This window comes from Perca fluviatilis, chromosome 11 (assembly GCF_010015445.1).
Source record: "Perca fluviatilis chromosome 11, GENO_Pfluv_1.0, whole genome shotgun sequence".
Taxonomy (NCBI): Eukaryota; Metazoa; Chordata; class Actinopteri; order Perciformes; family Percidae; genus Perca; species Perca fluviatilis.
In genome coordinates this window covers 34,691,983-34,713,855 of record NC_053122.1, presented here as the reverse complement: position 1 = coordinate 34,713,855, position 21,873 = coordinate 34,691,983, and the positions used below count along the sequence as shown (strand labels likewise).

General features: G+C 41.6%; 2 protein-coding genes across 3 annotated transcripts; one reads left to right on the top strand and one right to left on the bottom strand.

Annotated features, from left to right (window-relative positions):
• Positions 1-1,268: 1,268 nt before the first annotated feature.
• LOC120568197 (transcription factor jun-D-like) lies at positions 1,269-3,282 on the top strand. The gene has a single exon (XM_039815554.1). The coding sequence runs from the start codon at positions 1,549-1,551 to the stop codon at positions 2,485-2,487; it is 939 nt and encodes a 312-aa protein (XP_039671488.1). The 5' UTR covers positions 1,269-1,548; the 3' UTR covers positions 2,488-3,282.
• Positions 3,283-5,882: 2,600 nt separating this feature from the next.
• Positions 5,883-21,229, bottom strand: LOC120568198 (ras-related protein Rab-3A-like). 2 transcript variants are annotated; one of them, XM_039815555.1, is made up of 5 exons: positions 21,125-21,229; positions 14,436-14,660; positions 12,003-12,121; positions 9,190-9,314; positions 5,883-7,110 (listed from the first exon to the last, which is right to left on the bottom strand). In XM_039815555.1, the coding sequence occupies exons 2-5, from the start codon at positions 14,658-14,660 to the stop codon at positions 6,920-6,922; spliced, it is 660 nt and encodes a 219-aa protein (XP_039671489.1). In that variant the 5' UTR covers positions 21,125-21,229; the 3' UTR covers positions 5,883-6,919. The 2 variants fall into 2 exon arrangements, with proteins under 2 accessions (XP_039671489.1, XP_039671490.1); XM_039815556.1 differs by lacking the exon at positions 21,125-21,229 and adding an exon at positions 20,842-21,094.
• Between the last annotated feature and the right edge of the window lie 644 nt (positions 21,230-21,873).

The following is a 21,873-nucleotide window of genomic DNA, read 5'->3' as shown; positions in this document are numbered from 1 at the left end:
TTCTATAATGACCTATTATATTATATTCTGTTCTATAATGACCTATTATATTATATTCTGTTCTATAATGACCTGTTATATTCTATTCTATAATGCCCTATTATATTATATTCTGTTCTATAATGACCTATTATATTCTGTTCTATAATGACCTATTATATTATATTCTGTTCTATAATTCCCTATTATATGATATTCTGTTCTATTCTATAATGCCCTATCATATTATATTCTGTTCTATAATGCCCTATCATATTATATTCTGTTCTATAATGCCCTATTATATTATATGATATTCTGTTCTATTCTATGCCCTATTATATGATATTCTGTTCTATTCTATAATGCCCTATTATATTCTGTTCTATTCTATAATTCCCTATTGTTTGTATATTATGTTCTATAATTATATTTGCTCTATTTTACTTTATAATGTTCTATTTTATTCTACTGTATTTTATTCTATAATGTTCTATTTCATTCTATAATGTTCTACTTATTTTTTCCATTCTGTAGTGTTTTATTCTATTTTAGTCTATAATGTTCTATTCTATTTTAGTCTATAATGTTGTGAGATCCCACAGCTTTATGTTTCATTGTTAGGATTACTATCCCTAACTGAAAAGACTGTCGATAGCTCAATTCAACCACAGCCATTAAGACCTTTAGCCTTTCCACATGCCTTTTTCAATCACAGAAAACACATGGTTTCCTCCGTCCACTGTCACTGTTTCCTTCCCCTTTTTCATACGCTCAGTTTCCTCAGAAACACTTTCAGAGCGCTTAGAGATCGCTGTGACACCTCATTCCAGCCTCTCGGTCCTGTGTCAGGGCTGAATGTGACCATTGATCCTTAAAGGGCTGGAACAAGAGGTGTTGGTATGGTTAGTGTTTGAAGTTTGAACCTGAACACATACTTAGGACTCCATTTCGGCCGGTTGACATTATTTAAAAATGACTGTTCTATTCTATCCGTAAAGTCTTTTAAAAAGTGGCTTAGCCTGCCTGAGTTGAAGGAATATTTTCTGTTCTTCTGTTCTTTCCTCGGCCCTTCGCCTCTTACACCTTCCCCGCCCCAGTCTCTGCTCTCTTTTGGCGACCCTGAGCTTTTTTATGCTATGACATCAAACCACAATGCATTGCACTGTTTGTAGTTTACCCAAAGTCTCCATGGCAATAAAGACCGGCTCGGCCCCTTATTCAAATTGAACCGGAAACCAACGTCATTTTGGGCCAATCTCTGCGCTCTGGAATGACATAATGGAATTTTTAGGGCTAGAAAGCGAGCGAGGTCTGGCGCTGCGCATAGCAGTCGTGCCATCGGGAAAAGACAATATCACCCGCGCGCTGAAGAGACACATCAGAGCCCCTCGGGCACAACAGCTCAAGTGGTCGCCTGATATAGCCAGTGATACACTAGAAGAAGGGGATAAGGAAATAGGATCGCATAAGAAGAATAAGGATCAGCTGATTTCCTCATGTTTGGACATGATTGCTTAACAATCGCTAATGCGTAGCGCTCAACACTCCCTCATGTGAGGGTGTAGAATGGAAACAACCCTCTACCCAGGCACCGTGGTGAACACTCCGAGGGTCTCCAGCATCTATTCCCAGAGCACGATGATGAAGAAGGACATTAATCTGAACCTGGACGACCACACCTCCGAGCTCAAATCCAACCCGCTCCGGGACACAGACGGACTCCTCAACTCCCCAGACCTGGGACTCTTGAAACTAACCTCTCCGGACCTGGAGCGCCTTATTATCCAGTCCAACGGGCTGGTCACCGCCGCCAACCCGGCCTCCCACTTCCTCTACCCGAAGTCAGCGAGCGACGAGCAGGAGTTCGCGGAAGGTTTCGTCAAGGCGCTGGAGGATCTCCACAAGCAGAACCAGCTGAGCGAGGCGGGCTGCGTGTCCGTGGACAGATTGGAGCTCCTCGGATCAGCCAGCGCAGTCAGCTCCGTCGGGCTTCAGACGTCAGACCTTCCCGTCTACACTACTTTGAACGGCTATGCGGCCAGTCCGCTCGGAGCCACCTCCATCAACTACTCGACGGACACCATCCCCTTCCCGCCGCCTCCGTCTCATCTGGCCAGCGCGCAGCAGCAGGCGGCCGCTGCGGCGGCTGCTCTGTCACGACTCCATTCCGCCGGGTCGGTGAAGGACGAGCCTCAGACTGTACCGGACATGCAGAGCTTCGGAGACAGCCCCCCTCTGTCTCCCATTGACATGGACAACCAGGAGCGCATCAAGGCGGAGAGGAAAAAGCTGCGGAACAGGATAGCCGCCTCCAAATGCCGCAAGAGAAAACTGGAGAGGATCTCTCGGCTGGAGGACAAGGTCAAGAGCCTGAAAACGCAAAATACCGAGCTGGCGTCCACAGCCAGCGTCCTCAGGGAGCAAGTGGCCCAGCTGAAGCAGAAGGTGATGAACCATGTCAGCAGCGGATGCCAGCTTTTACCAAACCAGGTCCAGGCGTACTAAATCCAAGTGATGGTGCTATTCATTACTTCATGGGAGGTTATACAGCTCTAAGTATGCCCTGTGGATACAGGCCTGTATTATGAGGAACGTTTTCCCGTTTGTAACACAAAATCCATATCAGAGACTTGACGTGAGGCCATTGTAAATGCACCCTCCAGGAAAAAAAAAGCCTGTAACTGAGAAATAAAACAGACATTTGCACTGCCCGGTGCAACGAGCAGGCCTTGATGAGAGCTGCAAGTCTACTGGAATAATGGCAGGTTAACCAGCAGCAGGTGTGGGCTGCAGCCTCTTCACATTCATGAAAAACTGGCAGTGTTATGCAGGAAACAGACTTATTTTGTTTTTGGGAAGCCATGTACCAAACTGTTATCCAGTGGACTGGTGCAGGATAGTCTATATATGTGTGTATGTGTGTGTGTGTGTAAGCTGGACAATCTCAACAAGAGTGCAACCAAACTCCAGGGTGTCACCAAGTGCTGTCACCCACTGTGTAATATAATGCCTTACTTGTTTACAAGCACTTAGCAATGACAAATATATATTTTATTTACTGAAACATTTTCTTATTTTACATATGGTCTTACTTCGTCTTTTTGCAAAAAATGAACACTGCATGTCTTGTCACTTTTGTGTACAGTAACTATTGTATTTTTTTATTATTGTGGCTGCTGTGTAGTTTCGTTGCCAAAGTTCCCTGAATGTTTGTGTACGTGCTGAGAAACCCTATCTATTCATGTTTAACAGACTTTCAAGTCTCTACCTGACATTTATTAAATTCACTACATTACTAAAGCCCACGTGTTTGGTTTCTTACTAAGAACAGGAGGCTCTGCGTGCTCGTTATAGCTTGGGAGGAACATTTGAAAGAATATATATACACATCCATATCTTTACATGTATCTCCTCTTGTACAGTTGGACTGTGGGTGTTGTATTAAGTGCAGCAGAGAAGCTGAACCAAACCATAGATGGTCAAATAACTCAGAGGGTAGAAAACAAGACATTATTGCAGCATTATGCCCTCTGCTGGGCACAATACAATTTGCTCGAAACCATTTCTGAAACATCACATGTGCACTTCTTGTAAATCACTCACCTTTGGGAATAATGGTCGAAACAACGTGCCGCTCCAGCTGTTAGAATTTGTTTATTGATTCCTCATTATAGCAAATCTGGCATTACAGAATTACAGCACAATTCACACAACTAATGCCCGACGGGCAGGGAATTCCTATTTACAAGAAGTGATTTATGATGGGGAGGGAAGAAGAATTAGAGGAGAGTTGAACAGGATCAATATGTGTTCCTACTGGAAGACACCAGCAAGTTTACAGCTGTAGCAAAACACAATAAATTAAACACAAATAAACAAACAAGTCAAAAGTGAACCACGGCAGTAAGAATTGCTATTTTTTAATGAAGTGTTCAGAGTATTCAGTGTACTTCCCAAACACGTCCCCTTCTTGAAGCTGCTTGCACAGAGTAGGAAAACACTACCGCACACAAGTTTGTTAGTGCAAGTCGTCCAACAAGCTCTCTTTTTGGCTCTAAATATATTGTTGAGATCTCTTTGGAAAGAACGATCATTAAGACTGCCTTTATAAGAACTGTACATTCGCACACCCACGTACAGTAGGTGCATTACAAAACCTTCAGCGGGGCTGTATGTTGCTCATATTTGGGCGTGGAGAGAAATAACGGCCATCGCTCTGTGAGAACAGTCTGCGTTCTACGCTACCAAGTCTTTTAAGGTTACATAACTACGATATCAAAAGACAAACAAACTTCCCACCAATAGCTGCTTTGACATGATACGAGATTCTAGGACTGGAATGTTTTAAACGCGAGGAAGCATCTTAAGCTTTATATTCACTGTAAACGCAAATACATTTTCATTTAAAAGCTGGGACAGTTTAAGCAATTGAATACTATTGAACATCTCTTTAAAAAAAAAAAAGTAAGAGTGCAGATTGCAATGCATAATCTAGGAAGAACATTTATCTTTAAAGAAAATAAGGTTATAAATAATACAAAATAAATAAGTTGTATTTTGAAATAACTTAAGTGTTGAAAATATAAATAATACATGCCTTACAGAAGGATTATCTGTATACACAAGCAGACAAATCCCTAACCTTAGCATCAGTGAGAGGAAAAAAAACATTTAACATGCTTAAAAATATCACTTTCCTCCATAAAGTAAAGATAAAAATATAATCTACCATGACATAAGAGACTATGTGATGTTGATGGAGAGGTCTGGGGTATACCAGTGCGCACACTGAATCACATGCCTTGTCTATTGAGTGCATATTGCACATCGTATGCAGGGAATATATATATATATATATATATATATATATATATATATATATATATATGTGTGTGTATGTATGTGTATGTATGTATATATATGCACACACACACACTCACCTAAAGGATTATTAGGAACACCTGTTAAATTTCACGTTAATGCAATTATCTAATCAACCAATCACATGGCAGCTGCTTCAATGCATTTAGGGGGGGTGGTCCAGGTCTAGACATCTCCTGAACTCCAAACTGAATGTCAGAATGGGAACGAAAGGTGATCTAAGCAACTTTGAGCGTGGCATGGTTGTTGGTGCCAGACGGGCTGGTCTGAGTATTTCCCAATCTGCTCAGTTACTGGGATTTTCACACACAACCATTTCTAGGGATTACAAAGGATGGTCTGAAAAAGAAAGAACATCCAGTGTGCGGCAGTCCTGGGGGGGGGGGGGCGAAAACGCCTCGTTGATGCTAGAGGTCAGAGGAGAATGGGCCGACTGATTAGCTGATAGAAGATCAACTTTGACTCAAATAACCACTCGTTACAACCGAGGTATGCAGCAAAGCATTTGTGAAACCACAACACGCACAACCTTGAGGCGGATGGTCTACACCAGCAGAAGACCCCACCAGGTACCACTCTTCTCCACTAAAAATAGGAAAATGAGGCTACAATTTGCACGAGCGCACCAAAATTGGACAGTTGAAGACTGGAAAAATGTTGCCTGGTCTGATGAGTCTCGATTTCTGTTGAGACATTCAGATGGTAGAGTCAGAATTTTGCATAAACAGAATGATAACATGGATCCGTCATGCCTTGTTACCACTGTGCAGGCTGGTGGTGGGGGTGTAATGGTGGTGGGGGGTCCTTTTCTCCTTCAGAACTGCCTTGATTCTTTGCGTCATTGATTCAACGAGGTGCTGGAAGCATTCTTTAGAAATGTTGGCCCATGTTGATAGGATAGGGTCAAACACGGTATTAGTATGGTGTTCCTAATAATCCTTTAGGTGAGTGTATATATTACATGCATTTTTTAAATGCACATCTATTTACTTTTAAACATTTATACACTCTTCTCCATGTGGTGAGAGACATCCCTTTTCCTTTTATTCTGTCGTATGTCTTAAAAAAATAGTAAAAAAAAAAACAAACTAAGAAAAACTAAGAATCTAAAAATGGAGCAACCTCCAGAGGCTATGCAGCTCTTTACACCGAGACCACAGCGACTGACACTGCCAACCAATTTCACTAAACGACAATTTAAAAATCTGGGGAAGGGGCCAAAAATGAATAATAATTATAAAAACTTGACAAGCGAACTGATACGCATGACTATTGTTACGTACATTCCTAAAAAAGAAAAAAAAAGGACAACAAACTTTCAAATGAACTCGTTTGGATGTCAAACTGGGAGCATAATTATCTGTAGAAACTCAATCACGACACGAATGACCGGTGATTCCACATGCTCAAACCCACACCCAACAAACTCAAAAACGTAAAAAAAAGCATCAAACATATATTTCCAATCGGATTAAGTAAAACAAATGCAACGGATTTGTCTGAATTTCGGTTTGAGGCGTTGGTACTGAGTGGGGCCTGGGACTGGAGGATCCACAGCCTTTTATATTAAAACCCAACAGCAGACAACAAGGAATGATGAAGTCTCAGCCTTCATGGCCTTCTATAATTCTGTTAGTATACAGTATAGTTTGTGTGTGTGTGTGTGTGTGTGTGTGTGTGTGTGTGTGTGTGTGTGTGTGTGTGTGTGTGTGTGTGTGTGTGTGTGAATAAGAAAGCAAAACGGACTGGGATTGTACCTCTGTTAAATGTTCTTTCCATTACTGAAATCCACAAAAACTTTAAGATGACGTTACTGAAAACACCAAATCTTTGGGGCGAGCCGGCTCATTTGGATAATGCTCTTGGTGAGGTGAGAGAGATGGAGAATCTAAGCAGCCAGGTTGTGTGTCTCTGTATGGCAGTGTTTGTGTGTATGTGCACGTACCTATGAGGAAGAAAAAGAAAGTGAGAGACAAACCTTAAAAAAAAAATAAATAAAAAAAAAATAAAAGGTGTTTGGATTTTAGGACAGCAGTGTGTTTGTGTTTGGTCAAGTCTAGCAAGCACAATCCTGATGGGACCTCTGAGGCTGCTCGGTGAGCTGGGGCCCCTGTTTATTGCCGGTGACAGCCGGGTCGTTGTTGTCCAGACTCTCGGACATCCTCTCACAGATGATGTCCACCAGCCGCTCGAAGGTCTGCTTCACGTTGATGTTATCTTTAGCGCTCGCTTCAAAGTGCTCAAAACCTGAGTGAGACACAGAGAGGCTATGGTTATGCTTACTTTTGCAGATGTAAAGGTTACCCAGTTAACGCAGCCATCTTATCGCGGCAGGCAGCTCAAACCTCAACCATTTCCCCCTCCATATTCCCCGTCCCGCTCCGTTCCCTATGTTGTCTAAAGTTATCAAACTGTGTGTGTGTGTGTGTGTGTGTGTGTGTGTGCGTGCGCACAGCTGCAGCGATGGCTCCGGAGGGAGTGAGAGCGGCTCCTCTGCTCTGCTGCGCTGATGTTGTTGTGTGAATGCAGCGCTGCGGAGCAGAGCCGTTGGGTCTCTAACTGCTGGGGGTTAGGGTCGGGTAGTGACAATTTTCCGTGACTCCTGAGGGTCACGGTATTCACAATCAACAAACGTATTGTGAGTTGTAAGTGGTTCTCTTTTCTAAAACGAAATGCCTCGCAAGCTTTGGGCGCGCTCACTGCATTGCAGCGTAATTTTTTTATTCAATCTCCTGTCCCGCTCCTGTTGAATATCTACGCTCTATTCCGTCCTTATCACGTTACCAACAGTGAAATTGACTCCCGTACCGCGGGAGTCCCGAAAAAATTGTCACCCTTTACTGGCGAGTCCACCGCAGGGTGACGTCAGGTAGCTTTTTCTCTGAAAAAGTTGAATTGGTCTCAACTTTTTGCCGTCGGCATTTACAATAAATGGAAAGACGTGCGTTTTTGCCAGTCTGTCTGACGAGTGACGACCGACGCGTTGTGTGTGTGGATGAATGCTTGGCCGGGCAGTGCCTCACTGTTTTGGCATTATGCACGGCTGTACTATCTACTACACTATACAGACGTCTACAAACACCAGACTGCTGGCTGGTAACTCAACATTTCTCCCTTCTTGGCTGAGATGGACAACATAGAGCTGCATAAATTAGCCAGCAGCTAGTGGACATTTAGGTATTCCACTGAAATATGGAATAACCATCGAACGAATATTCAGATCCAGCGCTCAAGTATTCATGAATTAAATCCAGCTTTTCAGATCATCCTTAAACCTCTTTCATAGGTGGTTTGAAATTAGGTCTAAACATTGTCAAACTACATGTAATACTATGATGACTCAGGCGGACCACTCCAGGCCTTGACCAACTGCCACTTTGCTTGTTTGAAAGCCATGATGTCTCTCTCTTTCTCATGGGTAGGCCAAATTCTCTGGGCGGGCAAAGCAGAGAAAGGGGAGGTAACCTTGCTCCTTATGACCTCATAAGGAGCTAGATTCCAGATCGGCCCATCTGAGCTTTCATTTTCTCAAAGGCAGGGCAGGATACCCAGGGCTCGGTTTACACCTATCGCCACTATATTCTCAGACAGGCTTGCTGCGAGCATATCACTCCGCCCAAGTACTATATTCTTCCGCCTGAGAATATAGTTCACGGTTTGTTTACGGATAGAAGATGGCTGTGTCTCATGTTACGTTGTTTTTTGTACACGCTGTGACTCTACAAATCACAACATGTAAATAGGAACATGTTGGCGTTATTTTGTCACTTATTCGGAGCTGTAGGATTACTGGAACCATTCACCTGCATGTTCTGTGCTGGCCTGATGCTGCTGGAGCCGTCAGACAGCCTTACAGCATGCACGGAGATGAGAAGGGTATGTATCGACTTGTCTAACTCTGGGGGTTACGGTGAATAAGCTAAATTCCCAATAAGTCCGCGTGTTCCTTTAAAACTAAAACGTTGATAGTTTAAGACTTGTGTTAGTATGGCTCGTTGGCATTGCGGCCACTTAAACATTGAGAAATGATGCATTGTTGCAAGCTGAAAAGTCTAATCAGTGTGCCAACTACAGAAAAGGGCATTAAAAGAGATAATGAACAAGAGATTCTTGAACTACAACCTCTAAAATGAACAGAGCTGAATCCCACTGTCCAAACGTAACCCAAACATTGTAAATTATACTAATGTGAAATGCATCATCTACACATCAGCGCCCCCTCTTTGGAAGAACTTTACGAGTCTTGATTATGTATAATTTTCGTTAATGCTCCCAGGAGAAGAGAATAGTGGAAAGACATGGCATCTAGTCTTTCCTCTGACTTACCCAGCTGTTCGGACAGCTGCTGGCCCCTGTCTGAGGCCACCACCCGCTCATCCTCCATGTCACACTTGTTCCCCACCAGGAGGACCTGGGCATTGTCCCATGAGTACGTCTTGATCTGGGTCGACCTGTTAGGAGATACAGTACAGGGTGTTCAGCGACATCGCCTGACTGAATTTCACTAGCATCTTTGATTTCTTGGATGCTAAAGCAGTTTTTATAATGTACCACAGACCTAGCACACATGCTTCATTTGCATTTTGCCAATGTGAAAAGAAAAAAAATCGTCTTGTAATTAGGGGTGTGTACCAAATTCGATACTTTTTAGGCACCGACCGAATTGCCTCTGAAGTATCGCGTATTGGCAAATGCCTCGTCATTCAATACCTAAGGAGTAAACATCATCAGCGTCAGTGAGCCAATAAGCACGCAGCATGCTTCTACAAAGATCTAATCATGTTTGGGACTGGCTGTCTAAAAAACAAGTCTTAGAAGAAACTAGATAAAAAGATTTGTGCTGTAATGTGTAATGTTGTAATTTCTTTTTGTTTTCATAAAATTGGTGTTGAAAAAAGGATCCACTAGGAACGGCTATCGAAGTCACGGTATTGGTATCGGTATTGAATATTTTTGAACGATAGCCAGCCCTACTAGTAATAGCTTCACAAGAGTACATGGTAACATAACACAGGCCACCAGACGGGTTTCTAACAAGTCAAGTTTACCATAATGATCCAAACCACTCATTTGGATAAGGTAAGAAAGGCGAATGTTAATATCTGATGTTAAAAAAATCTTTTCTGCTTAGTTACTTTTTGAAGTAAGAGTCAGAGCAAGAACATTACTTCCAGTTGTCGTGCAAACATGCAGTTTGACAAACCCAAATGATGATTTAATCATCATTAGTGCTTTCGGGCCCTATTTTAACGATCTGAGCGCATGGCATGAAGCGCATGGCGCAGGTGCGTTTAGGGCGTGTCCAAATCCACTTTTGGGTCCGTGCATGGTTCAAAAGGGTTGTACTTAGTGTCTTCATTAATTCATAGGTGCGTTTTGGGCGTAACATGCAATAAACCAATCAGAGGGTCATCTCCCATTCCCTTTAAAAGCCAGGCGCGTTTAGACCTTGGCGCTTTGCTATTATGATGGCGGCTTTGCACCGTAATATTTTTATTTGCAATCTGTGTGTGTGTGTGTAACAAGCATAGTGTGCGAGCGCTGTGCACAAGCCTAGGCGCATTTTACTAACTCGCTGTTAAAATAACAATGAAATGCTGCGTTACTGACTTTAGACCAGGTTTTTGTTGGTCAATGGTGCGATCACTTCCCGCTGCCTCAAAATAGCAATACGCCAAGAATGCACCTGAACACACCTCCCTGTAAGACCAGCACGCCCATGGGCCACAGATGGGCGCAAGTGCATTTATTTATTTAAACGACACGGGCGCTAGACAGGAAACTGACAACTGCGTCGGTCTTAGCAAAGACACTTGAGTCAGGCTTTGCGCCGCGCTGCGCCGGATGCAGAAGGCCCTTGATCGGTCTTTTCACTTGCAAACAAATGCTACATAACTGGATGAAACGCAGGACTTGTTTGAAAAGTGTCCGACTCTCCTAACTACTCGCGTGGTTGCCCCATCCACTACAGTATTGTATTTCCATTACATGGTACCTGCTCGACTCTGCTCGCCTTTTTTTGGTTTTCCATTATGAAATAAAGTCCCTGGTACCTGCCAACAGGTCCTTTTTTTAGTATCACCTTCGTCGAGGTTCCAAGCGAGCTGAGGCGATACCAAAAGGTGGCGTGAAAACCTGCAGACTACTGATTGGTCGGAGAGAATCGTCACTAATCACCGCGTCATCATTGCTAGCGACAGACGGGGGTGTCCTGAACACATTTTTAAATAGTTTAGCCAGCGGTGTTTTTTTTTTTTGCTGCCTCCAGCTTCTTTTGAAACTAAATTTGTTTTCTGGCTGTGTCAACAGCCACATGCCAAGAGTCAAAAACAACACACCTTCGACGTTCTGTGTGTGTGTGTGTGTGTGTCGCGCACCGAGCGTGATATAAACCCAACAATTTCTTAATACGTGGTCCGTTATAACTTACGTTCTCTACTACAATTCCGAGTTGTTTGAACTGCTGAAATCTGTTTAGAAGGGGTATGCTTGGAGAAGTAACAAAAGGGGACGTTGAAGGCTGACTATCATCTTTTCTGCCATGGCGAGCCTGCTTCATGTGTCTGTTCATCGTCCAAGTCCCCATTTTATTTGCTGGCATAGGCGAGCAGCGTGCCGCACTTAATGCACTCGACAAAGCCAACACATATGTTGTCACTGCCCACGACTTGTTTAAAATGGTTCCATACCTTCGACTTTCCTCCAAACTTGCTCATAGTTAATTCTCCTGTTTTTCTTTTTTTCTTTACATCTTCAAGCTCCATGTTGAACTTAAGCTCCACCATACAGCCCAGCAGGCCTGGTGTGATGCGTGCGAGTGGAGGAGATGCTGCGCATGGCACGTGTTGCATTTTGCAACATTTTAGCCTAACTTGTGCAACTTTGTACACATTTGTTACTTAGGCCTAAAAATACATATAATGTGTGGCCGGTTGGCTCAGTTGGTAGAGCGGGCGCACATTTGCAGAGGTTTATTCCTCGACGCAGAAGGTCCAGGGTTCGAATCCGACCTGTGACGGTTTTCCTGCAGGTCTTCCCCCCCCTGTGGAGGGAAAAATCGGCCCAAGTTCGGGCTCGGGCAGAGAATCTAATCTCTACCACCTTCATACACAGACGTGCATACTCGGGTGCTCCCTCACCAGTCCTGAACGGCGTTGAAGGACTCCTCGTTGGTGATGTCATACATGAGGATGAAGCCCATGGCCCCCCTGTAGTAAGCTGTGGTGATCGTCCTGTAGCGCTCCTGGCCAGCAGTGTCCTGCACAAATACACACAAACACAGACACTTTTCATTGAGAACTATTTTTGAGTATATCACTGTCAAATCATGTTCAACATTATGATGAAAACGTGCTCAAAATAAAAAAACACTTGCACACCCACGGCCTCACGGACATGACAAGGTTTCCATTAGGGCCGCACGATATGAGGAAAATATGCGATAATGTCATTGAATATCGCAATAAGGATATTACTTGCGATAAATAAACAGATATTAAAGTGTGCTCGGTTCTGCATTTCTGCTGCTTCCAGTATCCTGCTTAACTACAACACATTGCTTGTTCTTGAATATAAAAGGCAGCACTAAAAAAAGAATGACAGTTTAATTTTAAAGTGCAGTTTTCTGGTGATATTTTCTTTCAATTAACACAAAAAATGTGTCTTTCATGATATGTCGCAGCCTTTCACGATTTGTTTATTGCGCCAGTTGATACCTCGACAATACTTTTTTTTTTTTAAACGATATATTGTGCAGCTCTAGTTTCAATCCATCCACGGATGCTCTTGCTCAGGTTGTGGTCTTAACATTCTCATGTCCATGTAGGATTAAATAAGCATTGGGAACGAGACAGCAGTATTTTCTTGTGTGTGTGTCTTTTTGTGAAGATCATTGTCAGCCGGCATCTGCAAATGATTTATGACTGTGCACGTGCCTCCTGATGATTGCCGAGGTTTGACATGAAGCCAAACGCCAGTGAGCATTAGGTATTCCTCTGGTGTCCCATGTAATAAGCAATTGGTCCCAGGTGCAGGCTTTATGGCTCATGTTAAGTACACTTCAAGGGTATTGCCATTACACAGCAGATGACGTGATTGAAGGGGCTGCAGAGGCCACCTGGTGATCATTAGAGATGCATGGTAATAGAGACCGCTTCAGTCACAGATGTGATGGCGACGCATGAAAAACAGGTAGATTGATTCTGATGAATCAAATCTATATTTCTTTTTTTTTGCATGCTTGTTAAATTAAACTTACTGTAGAGCTGAAATAATTAGTTGATTCATTGATTGGTGGATTGACAGTGAATAAATCTGCAACATTTTTTGTTTATTGATTCATTGTTTAAGGAGAGCCGTGTCGAGTGTCGTGCCTACATCTATCAGACTCATGAATAGCTCTATTTATTTCGATCTATTTATTCATTTATAATTTTTTATAATAATCATTAGTTGCAGCCTAAATACTGTATCAGGAATGTCACTGCTGTTGAAAGCTGCATTTGTATTTCAGTATATTGTTCACAGAGATGTTTGAATCTGGTGCCAGGCAACAGTTCTACCATTAAAGTGCTCATATTATGCTCATTTTAAGGTTCATAATTGTATTTGCATTATTATACTGCATGCACAGTAGCTAGGTAAGGATTACATGAGTTAGCTGGCTGTTTATCCAACTCCGGCCTGTACAAGGCAGGATTAGCCGGGAGACTTCTTCTAAACGAGGGCGCACTTTCAACTTTGCGTGGAATACCTACAGGGACACGGAAGTAGTTCTATACAATTTATTTTGTAGATTTGGGTGAATTTGTGTGTGTTGTAGCAGTGTTTTTCTATTGAGAACGAGGTACTGAGAGTACTGAGCACTAGCATGCTAACGGTTAGCCCCCTAGGCCCCTCGTTTCGGCTAGTGACGTAGAAAGCCCTGCAGATTTTGAACACCTCACCCAAAGACTGAAGGCAAGACACATTCAGAAACCCGTATCTCACTCAGAACAGCATGGATGGTTTTTTTTCAAAGTTTGTATGCGTGTGGAAGCACCAGAGACACAAAATAAATCCCAGAAAAAGGGTTCTTTTTTCATAATATGGGCACTTTAACGGTTTTTCTAGTCATACTGTAAGCCAATTTTAGGCTGAGTGAGCGCTGTGTCACTGTATTATGGAGGGAAATATAAATATGAGATTGGACTCTGCATCAGATAAAAAGGTTGATTGCAACATCTGTAGTAATAATGTAATGCAAAATAAAGTGTGGCCATAGACTTCTCCACCTGTTACACCCCTTACTTCTTCAGTGGTACCTGAGTCTAGACAGCACAGAAGCGGCAATGAATGCAGAACACTGATAATGAAAAAAAGCAGCAAAAAGCAAAGCAGGGCGAGTTTTCAATTCCTTTTCACATCTCTTCAGGAGTTCAGAGTAAAGCGTCAGCTGCCACAGAGCAACCCCAGGGGGAGACTGCGATTCACTGGCTCCTCCAAAACTATTTCCCCCCCCCCCACAATTTTCTTGTGACCCTTAGCCACCAAATGTCTGCATGCGTGTGTGTCCCCCCTGTTCACTTCCTCACCCATATCTGCAGCTTTATCCTCTTGTCGTTCCTGTAGATGGTCTTCACCTTGAAGTCGATGCCCACTGTGCTGACAAAGGCTGGCGTGAAGGAGTCGTCTGCATAGCGGAAGAGGAAGGAAGTCTTTCCTACGCTGCTGTTGCCAATGATGAGGATTTTAAACATGTAATCAAAGTTCTGGTCCGAGGATTCCTTCTGTCCGTATGTGGCATTTGCAGACGCCATCTGTGCAAGGATTGAGATCACATATTACAATTTTTTCCAACTGCTTACACACGTTTTCAAAACTATGTCTCCTTTTTTCAAAACTCTACACACAATTCCCAAAACTGCACACACAAAATGCAAAATGCCTCACATCTCCTTCAAAATGAAACACTGCATTCAAAATACCAGAAACACATCTCAAAATGAAGCATTTGCATCAAATGGCAAACACTTTTTTCATAATAGTACATTTTTGGATATACCATGTACACACTGTTGTTCTAAATCTAAAGCTCTTTTGTCTTTCATAGGCTTATATCTACAATGTTCTAGAGAGAAAGTAGTCTGCTGAAAGTGGTTGAAAAGTGCACTGTAAAAAATTATGTAATGTTACAGTAAAACAGAAAATATTTATTGGGCAAAACATTACGTCTGTAAGAGTAGCCCAGTGTTGTATACAGTAGCATGAAACAAGAAAAAAAAAGTATAAACATATGTGTGTGTGTGTGTTGTGAGTGTTTGTGCGTGCTTGTGTGTGGGCGGGGGGGGACAGAATTGTATGCACTTTGATTGATTTGTAATGCTGAAATAGTCATTAGATAGTTGCATGCAATATGGACGCCACTGTAAAGCTACTCAAGATGGGCTTCTCTCCCTGATCTCATCAGAAATGGCTCTCCTTCTTACTCTTCTTCCCTCCTCCTCCTCCTCGTTGTTATCCCCTGTCTCTCCCTCCTCCTCCTCCTTGCTCTCTGTCTATTGTTGGCATCCATTGTTCCAAACAGGTAATCTGACCTTTGGCCTCTGTATAGGCCTATACTAAAGCAATGATTGGTTAGTGTTCAGTTATGACATAATGTGTTTGCACATGTGAGGAGTGTGTGTGTGCCCTGGTAAATAAGTGTAGCATTTTGATTGGTTGTGTTTAGAAATGGATAGCAAGTCACTTCTTGTTAGATTTTTGTGTCTTAGGTAGAGAATTGTGTTTAATGTTTTGAAAAAAGTGTTTTATGCAATTGAAAACTGAGTATAGTATCGCGATATTTTTTAGTGGCAATACTGTATCGATACACAGACGCCAAGTATCGATCTTTTATGATATATGTGTTGGTCAGTCTGTCTGCTTGACGATCCCATTTTGCAGCAATAAAATTGAAGTGAGATGAACAGACAGAGAAATGTATCTCTTTAGATAAAACAGATGTTGACAAAATTTTCCTTTGGGGACATCATTTGAAACTGGGAAAAATTTGAAGTTGGAAAAAAGGTAATAAATTGCAATATATCGCAGAATATTGCAATATGTTTAAAATCGCAATAATTGTATCGTGACATAAGTATCGTGATGATATCGTATCGTGAGGCCTCTGGTGATTCCGACCCCTAATGTAATAATAGAAACTAGGGATGTGCTCGATTGAAGAAATTCTTAGTCGACTAACACTCATTCAATTGTATCGACTAATCGATTAGTTGATTTAATCGACAGATCTGTAAATCGGAGTTTCTCCGCAAAGAGTCATGCAAAAGCACCACCTTAATTCTTGTGTTTACCAGAGATGTGCTCGTACGTTTCTTGGAAATAAGTCATTCAGCATAAAAAAAAATAAAGAGCATAAAACATGACTAATCGACTAAAGAAATCTAAGTTGACTAAGACCAAAACGACCGACTAGTCGACTAATCGACTAAGAGGGAGCAACCTTAATAGAAACACCTTCGATACAACCCAATACAACAACACCACAGCCACAAACGACGGACACAAAAATAACCAGTGCTGGATTGAAAGCCTCTCTGACAGTGTCTCCAAAACTAAGCTGTATATAAATCTACAAAAAGGTAGAGCTGTTGCATTCGATTCCATCAGATTGTGCAGACCTGTATTCACAAGTTACATTGCGTCCACTCCCTGTAGTTACAGCGTCATACACAACTCCCCTGCCATCTGGCTCAAACAGTTCCTGTTTGGTGCAGATAAAGGATACAATGAACAGGAAAATGAACAATCCTGTCTCTTTGCCATTAGGGTCGTGCCGATGGACGATGACGGCTGACCGACATCACGATGGAGAGCCACCATCGTGATGCCACGCCCCCCCCACCCTGTCAGACACACGCTAATCCTAGACGCGGGCACTTGATGGGAAATTGACAACTGCGTCGGTCTTAAGCTAGCAAAGACACTAGCGTTGGGCTTTGCGCTGTGCTGCGCAGGGTGCAAGATCGGGCCCCTTAAGTGGAAACTACTTTTTTCCCCCCTTACGTGCAACATATTTGTGAAAAAGACCATCGTAATACTGTCTATTTACAGAGGGCATTTAAATGTATGTCTGATCGCTTCTATGTTAAAAGAGAAAACGACAACGATATCATCGTCCATCGCAATGTTTTACTGTAAACATCATCAACTGCCAATGTAGGGGACATCGCCCAACCCCATTTGCAATTATATAAAAAATATTACTTCTCCAGTTTAGGACATGGAGCAGATTAGATTACCACACCCTTTGCCAATTAGTAGGCAAATATTTGAATTATTCATACTGAACTTGTTTTAATTGGTCGATAGATGGTAAAACAAAATTAAAAGATGAATTAATTTACAAACCACAATGTAAGTACTTTTAAGAAACGTGAAAGGCTTTGAGAAGGGAAACTACTGACACCGAGATAAGCAAGATCAACCCCCTGATATCACCAGACATCACAAAGCTTTTAAATTGAAAAAGTGGATCCAGGTCACCTTTTCCCTGAGATATAGCCTAGAGTAATGTCAACACTTCTGAACCCTAGATGTCTTAAACACCTGCAGACAAAATGACAAAAGTCATTAAGTTATACGGCAATTCTAGCAATAGGTCCAAGGTTAAAAAAAAAAGGTAAAGCAAGTCAGAGAAAGAGAGACAAGTCAGAAAGCATACGTATCAATAGGGCCGGGCAGGTGTCAAATATCTAATTTACTAATTTACAGGACTGGCTGTTTCCGGTTGGTTTGCTCTCTTCCAAAGTCATATTTTACATTCATGAAACGCATCAGAACCCACAGGCCATTCTGGGGTATGCCTGTGAGAAATACCATGAGACAGGTCTCCTTGTCATTCCCCTAGTAAACAAATAATCAGTTGGTTATAGAGCATTCTCCTACCGTGCCCCTCATCTGTGGAATCCAAAAAACGTCAGAACCAACCGAGCAAAAAAAACCTCATTCATTCCTATGGCAATAACCCAAATAAATAAGATGTATGGAGGGGTGTGACTGAAGGAATATGTGTGAAGTAATGTGTTTTATTTATTTATATCATAATTGTGCAATATACTCCTTTCACTGTATTCTATTTATTGATGTGTGTATGTTATGTGTTAGATAAATAGTGCTGTAGATGTCTGGTTCAATGTTTGTGTTGTGGATTATGTGTCAATATGTCTGTACTGTACAACAAATTGCCTCTCGGGGACATTAAAGTGTTCTAAGTCTAATGGCCTCCCATGACATGTTAAAGAAGCTCACTCAGTTGACTTTTTTTTTTTTTTTTATCTAGATTGAAAATCCACCTCTACTCATACAACAGCCAAACATAACACGCCGTCCTTTCTGCATCCTTCACAAACACACAAATTAACTTATTGTTTTATGTTGCTGGTTTTGTATTGTTTATTATGACTGCTTTATGGCTGTTCCAATGTTTTGTTGCTCTGTTATTTCTGTGTTCCTTCAATTGTAAAGTGCACCGAGACCACGTTTAATGGGGATTTGACACTTTAAATACATTTGACTGATGAGCTATAGGTCATCACCATTCTTTAGACAGACCAGCAGAAAAGCCGTCTAAATCAATATGGCAGTATTTAAACATAAGCTGATTAACAAATGTAAAAACGAGAAGTGTGAATACCAGAAGGTACACAAAACGTATGGGATTCTTTGTGTTGTACTGGGTTATATAGTTTAGTTTATTAGTTTATAATGTCGTGGACAGTCCCCTTTAATTAACTATACAGTAAAAGTGTATACTTAGTTTCTGTAACTTTCATTCAAATTAAACAGCCTCATCTAACCCATGACAGGGTAAAATAATGTCAGTATCATCTGCCAGGTTACACTCCCATAACTTTATTATTATCATCAGGGTATAAAGCCGTTTCACCAAGAGGCTGTGTCAATACAACTAACAAGCACATACAGCCTTGAGTTATTTCCACCTAATGTCAATAATACTGGTCGGTGAAGGAATGCACACCTCCGCCCCAGGCAAGATAAGAGGATGGAAGTAGCAGAGCTTAGCAGGCTAAGCATGAGCTAAACTGACTATCCTTTCCCATCCAGGAGGGCAGGGAACCTCTGTGGAGCGCTACCACAGCCAGTCAATTGTGAAGGACCATATGGTTGGACAGAATTTGCCTTGTAGTAAATTAGATAAACGCGGACAAACTGGCAACGCATTCAGAGCCCTCTGGTTGTTTCTGAACACAACATGCCCAGAATGTAAACGGCCCCTAACCACCTTTATCAATAGCAAGGACAATAGAAAGAAGGAACAATCATCGCAATCACAAGTCGATAGAATTTTGGGTAGGGCTGGGCGATATGGAGAAAATCAAATATCACGATATTTTGGACCAAATACCTCGATATCGATACCGCAACGATATTGTAGTGTTGACTATTGCTAGTGCTTTCACAAAATATTTACACAACGACATTTTTGATAAATAATCATCAGTACTGTGGATAAGTGGGTAAAGGCAAATAATAGAACAGTTACAACAGTCTGGGAAGTTCAGAAAATTACATAATGTTACTGTAATGCAGCCTTATGCCATATAACGATATTACGATATCCCAAATCTAAGACGATACCTAGTCTCATATCACGATATTGATATAATATCGATATATTGCCCAGCTCTAATTTTGGGTAACACTTTACTTGAAGGTATCTACATAAGAGTGACATGACACTGTCATGAACATGTGACCATTGTACCTGTTCTATTATTTGCCTTTACCCACTTAGTCATTATATCCACATTATTGATGATTATTTATCAAAAATCTCATTGTGTAAATATTTTGTGAAAGCACAAATAGTCAACGCTACAATGTCGTTGCGGTATCGATATCAAGGTATTGATGATCAAAATGATCGTGATATTTGATTTTCTCCATATCGCCCAGCCCTATCATAAACAATTCACAGAATCCTTATGTCATAAATGTTTATGACATAAGGATTTTGTCATTAAGTGTCATTCACAGTGTTTAGTCATGACAAGTTAGGGTTAGGGTTAGAGTGAAGAGTTAAGAGTTAATGTGTCATGACTGTGTCATGACAGCGTCATGTCACTCTTATGGAGGTACCTTCAAGTAACGTGTTACCGAATTTTGTATTGGTGCCAGTTCTAGTGAAGTTAATGGGGCGGGAAAGTCCCACTATAACCCATTAGATCTGTGTTGTGTGTGCTTCCACAAAATAAAAACAAAACACATTACGTAATTTTGACGGATGTTTTTATCTAAATGTGCCCGTTTTTGTTTGCTTTGTTATTGGCCTCCCAAGCAGATCATGGCTCCGTCCAGCAGCTATATCTAGCTCAACTCAAGCCCCTGTTTGGTCCAAGATAGCTGCTACATCATGATACATGCCCGTTACAGTCCATGTACATGACCAAACGGGCAGGTCCGACACATAAATAATGACAACGATTAAGACAGAGAGGCTGTAACGTAACACTTGCCATCACTCACCGACTCCGCGGCTCCCTCCCTGTCTTTTAGCTACACCGTCCATAGATAGGGGTCCCGATTCATAGAGGCACATTTGGCGATTAGCGCCACCTCCTGACAATAATAGGACACATTATGGATAGAGCTGGCTGACGATAGCCCTCCTGAATATTATGAAATACCATTTACAGTTGAAATGGTTGTTTGGTTATTGATAACAAAAAAGCTCTATTATAAATCAAATACACGTAATGTTAGAACGATACAGGCTTGGCACCAATGACGTAGCTAGCTATGTCATGAGTAATGACTATTCCTTCTTTCTAGTTTCCTTGATCCACAGCGGAGCTTATCTAGCGTTAGCTTGCCAGTGAATATAGCTAGCTGCCTAAAATGTACAGTCTGGTTCACGTTAACTGGAGAAAACCCCCAGAAAATACAGTACAATGAGTTTTGTCATATATTACTTACCTACCACCTACAATACAGAACAAACGATTGTTGAAGAGATGGAAGCAATACAGATTTAAATGCAGTTAACGCAGCAGACCGTTACCAGTATTTAGAAGTGGCAGTAGGAGCTAGCTAAGCATACCCGCTAACGTTATGTCAAATGAAGGTTACTCTTCCTTATTTACGACTAAATGTCCAGTCTAAAACCAGGATATAACAAGCGACAAACAATCCGCATGTTATCCGTTGCAACTGTTAGACTCAACACGGCCGCGCAATGACAAATAAGCGCAGGGTTTACCGTGAAGCGTGTGTTTTATCCTCGGCTTCCCAGCTTTGCACCTGCAGTAGCTTGTGTGCCTCTTGATTGACAGACCCGGCATAAGCGGGTAGGTACAAAATAGAGTGTAAGGATGATTGGCAGGACGATTGACCAATCAGAGACGAGGACCCGTTCATTCACACAGAACCCTGCCCCCTATCCATTCTGTAAATTATTTACAGGTTTTAATTCTGTATTCTTGGTCATAAAAAAAAAGTTATATATTTTGTGGTGGTGAGTAAATGTTGTAATACCACAGAGAAACAATTCTCAATTAAAAGTAAAAGATCCGTATTGAGAATGTTTTAGAGGTATGATCAGCAAAATATACTTAAAGCATTAAAAGTAAATGTAAGTCCCTTTCAGGGTGTTATATGATCATTGATATTATATAATTGGATTATTATGCATAAACATATTAGAGCATTTTAATGTGTAGGTGGTCAAGGTATAGCCAATTGTCTTATATTCTTTGTGTTGTTTAATCTATAACAGTGCATTATAGTTCTTTAGCTTGTGTTTTGTATGTAGCTACCTAGTAACAGCTGACAAATAAATGAAGTGGAGTAAAAAGTACAACATTTTTAGATTGAAAGTGCCTCAAGAGTGTACTTTAGTACAGCACTTGAGTAAATGTTCTTAGTTACTTTCCACCGCTGCAGAACATAAAGTAGAACTTTTGTATTTCCTCTTAAGTAGCTTTAAGGTTATTACAAACTTTATCACCT